Source organism: Rhagoletis zephyria, unplaced genomic scaffold, assembly GCF_001687245.7.
Source record: "Rhagoletis zephyria isolate East Lansing unplaced genomic scaffold, Rhagoletis_zephyria_1.1 Rzeph_scaffold_02802, whole genome shotgun sequence".
NCBI lineage: Eukaryota > Metazoa > Arthropoda > Insecta > Diptera > Tephritidae > Rhagoletis > Rhagoletis zephyria.
Genome location: NW_016159886.1, coordinates 37,605 through 50,453, shown reverse-complemented (window position 1 = coordinate 50,453; position 12,849 = coordinate 37,605). Strand labels below are relative to the sequence as shown.

Below are 12,849 nucleotides of genomic sequence, written 5' to 3'. Positions count from 1 at the left end.
ATCTTGAATTTATATTGAGATAGGGCATTATTAAACCATTTGCTGAGTTACGGCGTTCTTCAACCAAATGCTGAGATAGGGTCTTCTTGAAAAATTTGCTGAGATATTACGTTTTCGAACCGGCTACCGTCGATATGTAGATATGAGCCGTTAAAAGCATCACTATACATTTGTGTTGAATCCTTCCTAAGCGGTGTAAAACTGAAATTTCTGAAATTCTTCAATTCTTATTGCGATCGCTTTCTTAAAGAAAGAAACTGATACTTAAAATGTGCACTCGAGGCGTTTTTTATCATTCAAATGTCTCGGAAAGATGAGATTTCCATTTGGATTTTTATTTTTATTTTACTTTGCATTTAAAATATTTAGATGAAACGTCGCCTTTGCAAAGAAGTTGCGCAAAAGGAGGAAGAAATAGCTAAGCTCAATGAGGTTCTTGGAAATATGAAGGAGGAAAAATCTCTTGTTCAAGAAAAGGTAAGAAAAATGTTTGAGTATTCTTCATTTATAGTTCTTTCCAACATAAGTATGTATTTATTTACATTTATCGATATTTTAGCTCCGTTTTGCAGAGAAACAAATTGTGGTTTGCATGGATCGTATTACAGAGCTGGACTTTAAAGTGGATGAACTTACCACTGAGTTAGAGGTAAATTCATTTATAATACACCTGAGAGCTAATCATTAACGCATTTCCATTATTATTCACCAACAGCAAAAGGAGCTCACCATCAAATGCTTAAACGAAAATAAACTTGAATTAGAACTGTTTATTAATGAAACTCGTTCAACAGGGAATAATAATTCGCGTCCTGACTATATGGATGCATCATTCTCGCCGATCACCGATGCTAGCGGGAGTTCGAGTAGTCCTGAAAATCTCGCCCGCTCTGTTGTCGATGTGCAGTTGCGCGAAAAGGAACACGAAAACGCTGAGCTACGTGAAGAATTGCATTCATTGAAGAACAGCAATAAACGGATTTCCGATTTAATACGAAAATTTACCATGAAGCATGCACAAGAATTCAGTATTGCTACTGGTATCGGTAGCATTACAGCAAAAGAAGAGGAAAATATAGAAATTACACCAGCCGAATGTTTGGATCATTTGGTCGACTATGTCGACCGCTTAGGAATGTTTTACAAAGACGAAAAAGATAAGGTGAGAACTTTACAAGCTGACCTGCAGGCTAAACAAAGACGTAACGATGATCTTAGCCGAAGACTAATGCAATTTGAGAAAGAAATTAGTGTACTTCAAGACCAATTGAAGAATTTGGATCATGTGAACGTCGAATTGGAGAAAGGCAAGAAGTGTATGCAGGAGAAAATTGGGCTCTGTGAACAAGACCTGTTAAAAATCAATGAACAAAAATTCGAACTGGTCACGAAGCTTGAGAGTCTGGCCAATGACTATGATACACACCAGAATATATGCAATATTCAACGCCAGGACTATGTGGCCCAGATAAAGAAATTGGAAAGTGAAATAGCAGTATATGAGAAAAAGAGTTCTGTAACTGCAAAAGAAAACAAAGAGTTAAATGATGAAGCGACTACGCTGCAGAAAAAGATCGAAACATTACAAAAAAGTATAGTAAACAATGTGGATGAAATACGCACATTGAATGAGCGAATAAAAGGCTACCAAGGTGAGTTGGAAGCACATGATAAAACCGAAAAAATGCTTAAGGAAAAGTATGAAAAGATACTCGTACAACATGAAGCCACCAAGCGGGAAAGGCGTGAAACTTCCGATCATTTGGAAGCTATGCGAAATAAAATAGCAGTTAAAGAGTTTGAAATGAGTAAACTAGGTGACGAAATAATGGAAGTGCGCAAGAAAAATGTTGAACTAGAATCACGCATCGATACGCTTACTGCAGAGTTCAAAACAGAGAAGAACAACACTGAACTGGCAATAAGCTCGCGTGATGACCGTATAAAAAAACTTAGTGAAGAGCGTGATAAGTTGGAAGAGTGTTCGATCAGACTGAAGAGTGAACAAAACCTAATGCAAAGGGAATTAACAGAGTCAAAGGAAGAACTGACTGTTGTTTTAAAAACCTTCAACGCTTTGAATTTGATATTAAGCACCGATCAAGCGGATGACTCTGTGAGCTTAGCCCAAAGGCTTGAAGATGTGGTATCTAATGTGAGACGCTTGCAGGAGGATAAACTCGAACTTGTCAACAAATTAGAGCTGATGAGCTTCAATCACACCGAAACGGTCTCGAAAATGGAGGTTATGGAAGGTGAAATGAAGAAACTCTTACTCGCCAAGGAAGAACTGGAAGCCAATTACAAATCGCTATTGCAACAGAGTGATCTGAAGCTGAAAAATGCAGAAGGCCAACTTAAAATATATGAAGAAAATATAGACAGCTTAAAGGTGGCATTGAAGCAGGTCACTGAAGACATGGAAAATGCGTTGCAGGCAAACACTGAAGACCATACAGTGCGTCTTACGGAGCTTGGTGCTGAGCACGATCGTGCTATAAGTTCACTGAAGGAACAACTAAACTCCGCGGAGGAAGAGTTATCTGTTAAAGAACGCGATCTGCAAGCGCTCCTTGAGGAGAGTACGGATGTCAAGAAGAAGCTTGATGAGAGCGTGCAGCGTTTGGAAGCAGTACAAGGCGAACAAGCACAAATGCGCCAGGCCAGCGCTGAACAACTAAAAAAACTGCAGGAACAGCTTGAAAATGTAGTTAGCAAAAATAAGAAACTGCTGCAAGAAATCGACACTTTCAAAGCTGAGCACACGAAGGTCCATGAGAAAATCGAACAAGCTGACAGCGCTTTGAATGAACTAAGTGGCCAGCTGTCGCAGGAAGTCAGCTCCAAGACCGAATTGAACGTGAAGCTGCAAGCGAGTGAATCACGATTATTTGAAACCGCGCAAAAACTCGAAAGCATAATGAAGGAGAAATCACAGATTATAAACGGTTTGAAGGCAGCATATGAAAGCCAAACAGCGATACTCAAACGTTCCGAAACTCAAGTGAGTGCATTGGAAAAACTGAAGTTAAAGCAATTGCAGCAAATTGCAACACTGCAGCAGAGTTTGCAGAATGTTGTTGAGGAGAAAGAGTGTTTGGCGAAGGATATCGCCTCGTTCACATCACAGATACAGTGCGAACAAGAGGAGAAGTCAGCGCTATTAGCTTCATTTGAACAAACTGCTGACCAGTTGAAATTGGCCATATGCGAGAAGGATCAGCAGGCGAAGATTTTGGAGAAGACTAGCGCTGACTTGAACGCTCAAATCAGAGATGCTAACGAGTTATGCGCTAAGTTACAAACTGATTTGTCCGCAAAAGAAGCCCAAATACAGAGGTTACAAGATGAGCAGGAACACGAGCGACACAACTGGCAGACAAAGTTATCAGAAATGACGCGCATGCTGGCCGAGCAGTCAATCGAACAGGAGTATGTCGATAACACTTTACAGGCGATTACCACCATTGTGGAGAACCACATCAACGTGCCAACTGATGGCGAAAAGCAAGAAGTGGTCGATGAGCTCATCAAGCTGCCAGAGAATGATAAGGACACACAGTTGGGTAAACTTAAGTACGCGCTAAATCGTCTGCTGCATAGCATATCATTGCTGCACATTCAACTCGACCAAACCGAACAGAAGCGGCAGGGTGCGGTCGAGGTACTGGAAAAGGCGAACGACAAGTTGAACACACAGCTACTCAGTCGCAATGCCGAGATCACGGAACTGCAGCAACAGCTAGTGGGCGAACGCAAGTGCAGCGCCGTGATGGAGCATCTCAAAACTGAGGTTCATGATTTGAAGAATGCCAAGGAGAACTTGAGAGCAGAAGTTGTACGGCTGGAGCATGAAATCGCCGTCGCTAAAGAGCAGCACCAAAATGCGGGCGTGGAATTGGAACGCTTGCAGCAGGAAAAGCAAGAGTTAAAGAGCGAATTACAGCGCGCCAATGAAAATGTTACACGTCTGATTCAAGGCAGTGACTCACTGCGGCAGGAGAAGGCTTCGCTCGTTGAGCAGTTGCAGGATTTGCGAGAACAGCTCACACAAACCTGTGTACAGCATAGTTCAACAGAAACGATGGTAAAGAACATTTTACAAAACTCCAATACGTTGGAACGCAAATTAGATTCCACCGAGAAAGAGCTGAAACTATTGCGCGCGCAATTGCAAACGCTCGAAAGTAAGAAGGAGCAACTGGCTGCTGAGAATGCTAAGCTGAGAGAAACGCAGGAGGCTAACAAGAAGCGCATTGAAAAAATGGCTGTCAAGTTAGGCGATACACAGGCACGCTGCTCCAAGAGCGAACACGATAACGAAAAACTCACTGAGTCGCTGAATGCGTCAAAGGCGGTTGCCGAAAAGTTGCAGCGTGAAAAGAGTACGCTCGAGAATGACAAACAACTGCTGCAGGAGCGTATGGCCAATACCGAACGCAATCAGCAGCAGCTCTTCAACAAGGTACATCAACTGGAGCAAGTAAAGGCGTCTCTCGAAGCAGAGAAAAAACAGTTAGAAGCCTCTGAGGCAGATGCTAAAGCAAAACTGACAAAGCTCGAGAAAATACGTCAAACGAACGAAGAGAAAATACGAAAGCTGAACTATTCGTTGGAGACTACGGAAGCCAGCAATGTGCGTTTAAATCACGAAATCGGTGCCATCAACTCACAGCTGAACGAATTGAAGCATTCGATTAGTGCCGATCACACGGCAGAACAATTGGAGGCAGCCATTCAAGAACGCGACAACGCGCTGGCTCGTGCCAACGAATTAGAAGCGCTTGCCAATAAGCTACAAGCCGATGCTGATCATTTGCAGGAACAGAATTCAAATATAAGCGATCAGTTATCAAAGATTTCATGCCATCTGCAGATATCACAGGATAAATGTGATACGCTCGCGCAGCAATTGCGTGACCTCGAGATGGATATGTGTGCGTTGAAGGAAGAAAAAGCTCAGATTGAAAATGAGCATCTAAATACCTGCGCCAAATTAAAAGAATACGAAATACATAACGAGAATTTGCGTACGGAGCGCGAAGAGAAGATCGTCATACTCGAGGCGCAGTTGGAACAGCTGCGAAAGGAATTATGTATGAAGACTGAAGAAATATCAATGCTGCAATCGGAGCGTGACAAACTGCGCAATGGTAATGAGATAGAAGGTGAAGAGCTCGAACAACTGCGCAAACGTTTGTCCGTAGCTGAGGCGGTGGCCGAATCCGAGCAGAAAGCCAACACACAACTGCGGCTAGACAACCAAATTTTGCAAGCTAAATATCGCGAATCCAAACAGCGTCTGCAGGAGGAAACCAAAGCGAGCGAGGAGCGAATCAAAGAGAATCGCTTGGAGATGGAAGGCAAACTGGATAAAATGAAGAATAAAATGGTAAGCCAACAATAACAAAAACTTATCTTATTTGTAAATACCAGGGTTCGGAAATATTCACCCACCTTCGTACGCGAACGCGAAGGTGAACGTATCAAATATTCTGTATTGATTCTCCTTCGCGAACGTGAAGCATAAAACCAGTCCAGATAGTTCGCGTTCGCGAATGTTAGGTAGAAAAAATTTCCGCTGTTGTTCGTACGCGTATGTATTGGTGGACCAAACAGCGTGCGTTCATATATGTAGCTATAAGTGGCAGCGATGCCTTCGCGAAGGTTCACTGCTGTCGTTCTCCTTCATAAATGAATGAAAATGCTGCGGCAAATATTCGCGGAAAGTTGGTGTGGCTAGAGATACTATTCTGTGCGAAGGCAATTTTGTTAATTGCATAAGATTTGCACCGTTCATTCGATTTTCAAAAATGAGGTGTCAAATGAAAGGGCTTGTCCTCTGGATGTGCAGAAAAGATATATTTTTTTGACAGGGTTGCCACCTGCGTTTAAAATTGTGATATTTACACCGTTCTCCCGATTTTCAAAAATGAGGTGTTAAATGAAAGGGCTTGCCCTCTAAATTTGTAGCAAGGATATATTTTTTTTACAGGGTTGCCACCTGCGTTTAAAATTATGATATTTACACCGTTCTCCCGATTTTCAAAAATGAGGTGTCAAATGAAAAGGTTCGGCCTCTATGTATAAAATAAGGTTTTATTTTTTAAATATTGTTTGAAATTTCATATTAAAGAAATATTTATTTCCGCACTTACATCTATGTATTCGTAAATATGTATTTAAATATGTATGTATGTACATGAAATTACTTAAATTAAAACTCATAAAGATAATTCATATTTTATGTACATGAGTCTGTATATTTATTAATTTCTGCACTTGAATTTGTATACGAACATACATACGTATGTAAATAAAAGCTGATTAAAACAAATATTTTTGCTTAGTTGCTATCTTCAACATCTAGTGTTGAAAATTTTAGGAGCTCAAAGTTTAGTTTTGTAATTAATAAATTTGACAGCGATTTCTTTGAAAGTTTTGTTCGCAGTTTAGTTAATATTGTGAAAGAAATTCGTTATAATGTGCATACCACTAACAATAATGGAATGCATTCTCAAGAAATTATGGTCGTTAGTATTTCTCAGAAATCTTTATAGAAGAACATCATTCAACAGCAATATTTGCGGTTCTGCTTGCAGATGAGAATAGCCCTCACAATTATTGCAAGTGTGTAGAAATATTTTTAAACAAACAGCTTTCGCATATGTTGGGTAGAAAAATTTCGCGTTTGAATAACAGCGAAAATGACTTCTACCTAACATGTATGGAAGAAAATAATAACACCATCCACAAACTTTTTTCACATGCATACATAGTTGTACAATGTACATATGTATAAATATTGCAAATATGTAGGTAGATATGAATAAACGCACCAAAGTATAGTCATACATACCCTGCAGTGAAAAATTATCAATTGTTAAAACTAACCAACTTATAGTTAGCTTTTTGGCGAGATTTCGATTAATACCTCACTTTTAATTAGCTATGACAAAACCAACTTAAAGTGAATTGTAAAGTCGTGCAGGAGTCATGCAGACGCAATCGGGAGTTGGTTTTCTTTACAAGTTTCTATTAAATATCCTCATACAAAAATTACTTTCAATACACTTTTTTCTGAACTTCGCAGATTCTTTTTCATATTCAGGACAAATAAAAGGAAGATCGAAATTTTATACTATCATTTTGAAGTTATGTCTGACGGTGTTCGAATATGGGGCCACCCAGAGCAGAATATGTAAACAAATATGAAATGTAATAAAATAAAGTAAATAAATAAGTAAATAAAAAAGTAAAAAAACAAAAAAATATTTTGTTTTTCTTATTGATATTTTATGTCCAAAAGTAGTTAGTTACAAGTTAGTTGACATGTAATGCAGAGGTATCCAGGTCTGACTTTTTTGCGGCCATCGCCCCACAAAAGTAGTCAGCTTATTTCGAACAAAATACACAGTTAATAGTTAGCACTAGTGTTCGCGTAAACAGACTAAAGTTAGGTATAAGCTAACGTCACTCCCTGCAGGGTACATATGCACGTATAGGTTCATTTGACACGTCATTTTTGAAAATCGGGAGAACAGTGTAAATACCATAATTTTAAACGCAGGTGGCAACCCTGTAAAAAAAATATATCCTTCCTACACATCTAGAGGTGAAGCCCTTTCATTTTACACGTCATTTTTGAAAATCGGGAGAACGGTGTAAATACCATAATTTTAAACGCAGGTGGCAACCCTGTAAAAAAAATATATCCTTCCTACACATCTAGAGGTGAAGCCCTTTCATTTTACACGTCATTTTTGAAAATCGGGAGAACGGTGTAAATATCATAATTTTAAACGAGATTCAAACAATATTTAAAAAATAAAACCTTATTTTATACACAGAGGCCGAACCTTTTCATTTGACACCTCATTTTTGAAAATCGGGAGAACGGTGTAAATATCATAATTTTAAACCAGGTGGCAACCCTATTAAAAAAATATATCCTTTCTGCACATCCAGAGGTCAAGCCCTTTCATTTGACACCTCATTTTTGAAAATCGAATGAACGGTGCAAATCTTATGCAATTAACAAAATTGCCTTCGCACAGAATAGTATCTCTAGCCACACCAACTTTCCGCGAATATTTGCCGCAGCATTTTCATTCATTTATGAAGGAGAACGACAGCAGTGAACCTTCGCGAAGGCATCGCTGCCACTTATAGCTACATATATGAACGCACGCTGTTTGGTCCACCAATACATACGCGTACGAACAACAGCGGAAATTTTTTCTACCTAACATTCGCGAACGCGAACTATCTGGACTGGTTTTATGCTTCACGTTCGCGAAGGAGAATCAATACAGAATATTTGAATCGTTCACCTTCGCGTATAAAATCATAAATGTATGTTCGCGAAGATTCATATATGAATATTTCCGAACCCTGGTAAATACATAAATTAGTTATAATTATACGCTCAGTGTTGTAGTTGTTAAGTTGTTGTATCTGTAGTAGGTATACATACATACAAAGTCCTTGTGTACTCAAGCAATTGTTGTAGGGACATCACACTGTGTCAATTGTTATAAACAGTCAGCATTTAGTTAGATTTCTTAATGTGTAATCGTCCGTTGCTAGTGAGCATGTCGTTTTTGTAGGTATTATCTGTTTTGTTTTGAGAAAATTGCCACCTCTCTTAAGCTCTTCAAAACGCATAAACGTTCTTGATTACGCATTTACGTAGTTCCCGCTTTTGCTGCATGTGACCGACGAAAACATATGTACTTACATATATGTACATATGTATGTATATGCATTTCGGATGCAATTTAATAATACATTTCGATTTGGTATCAATAAAAGAAACAGTTCCATTAACCAAGGAATGCTGACATATGTATGAGCGGAAACTCTGTATATGACTTGGCCATACATAAAGATTTGTTGTACAGTTTACAATAGATACAAAAACACAACTATACATATCGTGCATCAATTAAGAGATAAATACCTTCGGAGATTCAAGAGGCTATGCTAAAGTAAGTAACAAAAGTTAAATGCCAATAATTATTTAAAAAATTCGAGAACCATATCTACTAAGATATCGTAGCTGTCAATGGTACCGCGAAGTTTATATATTGTTATTTCAGTAAAACTCTAAAGGCTGTGTCACACGATTGGCCATTTGCTAAAAATTTGGTGCAAATCATATCCCAATCGTGGGAATGCACAAATATTTTTCTTTATCCTAATTACGACAAACAATTTGTAAAAATTTGTCAATAGAAGTGTCGTCCCAATTTTTTATTTTATTTTTTTATTTTGTGCCAATAGCCCAATATAAAAAAGGAGTACAAATTTACCAATCGTGTGACACTTCCTTAACAATAATATTATTATTTTTTTTTTTTAGTCAACAGAAATAACTAATTCCAACAGTTTTTATTACATAATTATAAACTTTGAAAAGTACAATATTTATTNAGTCAACAGAAATAACTAATTACAACAGTTTTTATTACATAATTATAAACTTTGAAAAGTACAATATTTATTTATTATAGCGGACGTAGGATTGCAATTGATTTATGAAATCATGCGAGGTAGGAACTCGACTCCAGGATACTAGTAAGATTACTATAGGGCCGCCAGTTGTTGTTGTAACATCATTCAAATTCCCCAGAGTTTTTGGGGTGTGATGCTGGAGTAATAGTCCTTGGTCAAATATAAATCTGCGTCGTCCCGGTTACGTAGACCCGACTGTCGTGGGNAGGAGCGACATTTTACCATAAATGGTACTATACTTATAATATACACCATTAGGTCAGTGCATTTTTGTTGTTGATCTTGTTGTTGTAACATCATTCAAATTCCCCAGAGTTTTTGGGGTGTGATGCTGGAGTAATAGTCCTTGATCAAATATAAATCTGCGTCGTCCCGGTTACGTAGACCCGACTGTCGTGGGAACTTCGTCAGTATCGTCATTACCTTCGATTCTGCAGTGTCCTGACTCCCAGCATAGTAATACCGTGCCCCTAGTTGGTAAGGATTAGATAGTGTCAAAGCACTCCTTGACGAGCCTAGAGGTGGTCGTCCTATTGTATAGGGCCCTTTTGGCCGCCTGGCTCTCCGAAAATATAGCTAGAAAGGCGCCTGTTAAACCCTTTTCAAAGTTCAATCTGGTACAAATTGAGAGTGCAAATACCTCGGCCTGAAAGGACATAGACCAAATACCCATTGCAATAGAATGTTTGGTGCCAGGTCTAAGACATCCGCACCTGATCTGCCCTACACTTTAGATCCATTTGAGTGCCACTGTAGATATCTGGGATCCAATTCAGGCGAAGCATTTTGACCAGACCTCGTGATCTGGAATTTTGAGTTACGATCGGACGGAATATGGCGCAGAATCGCCCTGTCACCTGCTGCCCAGCAGGATATCATCTTGACATAAATGCGGGAGAAACGTATTGGCTGAGCATCATGAACGACGACGTCCCCATCAGGATTGTGGGCAGCTGCAGCAGTTCGGCAAACCGAAAAATTGCTAGCGCAGGTCCGATAAATAGCATAACATGGTGACCTATGCTAAAACATGCATGCATTAGACCATCTGCCCATAATCATATCGACCAATAAGCCTACTTTAACAAAGTTGATTGGAACGGCTTCGCGGATGTTACCGAGAGCAGCTTTGCCGCCCTTAGCATACCCACAGACATACACGCTGGAGAACGCTGGAGATTTGGCAACTGGTAAATCAGCATAAGCGAAAAAAGTGGGAGGAGCACTTGAAGACCTGCAACTTCGCCTCTGGTGTGAGTGAGCTCTGGTCAGCCGTGAGGTCCCTTTCTAACCCGACGAGACGCGACGACAGAGTGGAAAATTCATTCGATGATCGCGCCTCGTCGGACCCGAAGAAATGGGCGAGCTATTTTAGCTGGCAATTCACATTGCATCCTTCGGTAGATAGGGCTAATTTTCGAGCGGCCAGGAGGCTTCACAAACTGCATAAAAATAGTGCGCCACTTACTTTAACCAGCGGTTAAGGCAAGGTGGCCCTAGGGAAGGCGAAAGCCTCCACAGCCATTGATCCCAACGGGATTTGCTTGCTAGTGCTGAAACATTTGTGCCCGCGCGTGTAGCGTATCTCAACGAGGTCCTCAACCTGCCAATGGCCACTCTCATCGTTCGTGATATGTGGAAATCGGGGAGAGTGGTCCCACTGCTGAAACCGGGGAAGCACTCCAACAAAGGAGACATATCGCCCGATAACGCTCCTTTCCCCAGTCACTTGGGGCCCTGCAACTCCCGTACTTCACACACCACCTGACCCCAGCGAAGTGCACAGCACAACGACAGCACTTAACGCCATAAACCCCCAGATAACTCATGGCCTAAATCGCAAACACCTCTGTGAAAGAACAGTCTAAGTAACGCTGGACTTGTCAAAGGCGCTTGACACCGTCTGTGATTCCACGCTACTAGAAGACATTGAGGCTTCCTCGCTCCCACAGGGACTCAAACGGTGGACGGCAAATTATATGAGTGGTCGACAGTCGTTAGTAATCTTCCGAGATCAAACCTCAAAACCTAGAAGAATCAAATAAGAGGTTCCACAAGATGGTATACTCTCCCCCTAACTGTTTAACTTCTACATCTCGAAGCTCCTCAGCCACCGGAAGGAATTTCCCTGACACGCTGACGACTTTTCGATATTGGCGTCCGGGAATGGAATTGGTGACCTCTGCTCAAAAGTGAACGGCTATCTCTCCGAGTTTTCTCGCTTCTTCACAGCAAGGAGCCTAACACTCTCCCCTACGAAATCAACGGCGATCCTCTTCACCACCTGGTCGGAAAAGGCATACCAATTCCGACGGTGAACAACCCGAAAATTTTAGGGGTTACTTTTGTTAGCCTGCTTTTCTTCTCCGCGCACACAACCGCAGTTGTCAACAAAGTACAGAGCCGAAACAACGGCCTCACCTGAGGCAAAAGACAAAGAAACGTTGCTGGCAACATACAAGGCAATTGGCTGACCGGTTCTTAACTATACTGCGCCTGTTTGGTCGCCGGGGACTACACCTTTTCCAATAGTACTTTCGAAAGTATCAGTTGGATTTTAGAAAGCATCAATTCGATTTTAGAAAGCGTCAATTCGATTTTAAAAGGTATCATATGGTCTTTAGCATAGTCAAATGTTCTTTAGAAGATGTCAAAAATACTTTAGAATTATCAAATGTATTTTAGAAAGTAGCACTTAGATTTCAGAAAGNTCTTTAGCATAGTTAAATGTTCTTTAGAAGATGTCAAAAATACTTTAGAATTATCAAATGTATTTTAGAAAGTAGCACTTAGATTTCAGAAAGCGTCAAATGTACTTTAGGGTAGTCAAATGTACTTCAGAAAGCAACAAATGTACTTTTGAAAACACCAAATGTTTTTTTTGAAAAAATCAGATGAACTTTAGAAAGTGTCAAATGTACTTTCGAAAATATCAAAAGTACTTTCGACAATATCAAATCTACTTTCGACAATATCAAATCCACTTTAGAAAATATCTACTGTATGTAATATAACATAACCGAGTAACATTTAAAAAAAAATGTAAAATGTAGAATAAATATTACGAGTATTTTAAATACTCACGTGTAGTCGTTAACAATGCAAGTTCAGGATAACTGCGCATTTTGCCTCGTCTCTATGAAGCGTCGAGCATTGAAAAGGTTACAGCCATGCAGACACCTATTTAATGCTGACTGTTTTGAAAATGTACCAACCGCAACAAGTTGTCCAATTTGTCGAAGCGATGTAACGGGTAAGTAATGCAAAGCAATTATTTTATTTAAAAAACTATTGCATTAATGAAAATGATTCAATTTCTTTCAGTTGCCGAAT

At 39.9% G+C, this 12,849-nt stretch overlaps 2 protein-coding genes across 3 annotated transcripts in view; one reads left to right on the top strand and one right to left on the bottom strand.

Moving 5' to 3' along the window:
* mud (mushroom body defect) overlaps positions 1-12,849 on the top strand; it is a 32,742-nt gene that overhangs the window by 2,285 nt on the left and 17,608 nt on the right. For both annotated transcript variants that reach the window (XM_017622442.1, XM_017622443.1), the window contains exons 6-8: positions 370-477; positions 560-649; positions 716-5,392. In XM_017622442.1, the coding sequence (XP_017477931.1) occupies positions 370-477; positions 560-649; positions 716-5,392 (4,875 nt within the window). The remainder of the gene's footprint in view (positions 1-369; positions 478-559; positions 650-715; positions 5,393-12,849) is intronic.
* Positions 1-12,849, bottom strand: part of LOC108367750 (tRNA methyltransferase 10 homolog A-like) — a 28,306-nt gene that overhangs the window by 6,651 nt on the left and 8,806 nt on the right. The window lies entirely within an intron of this gene.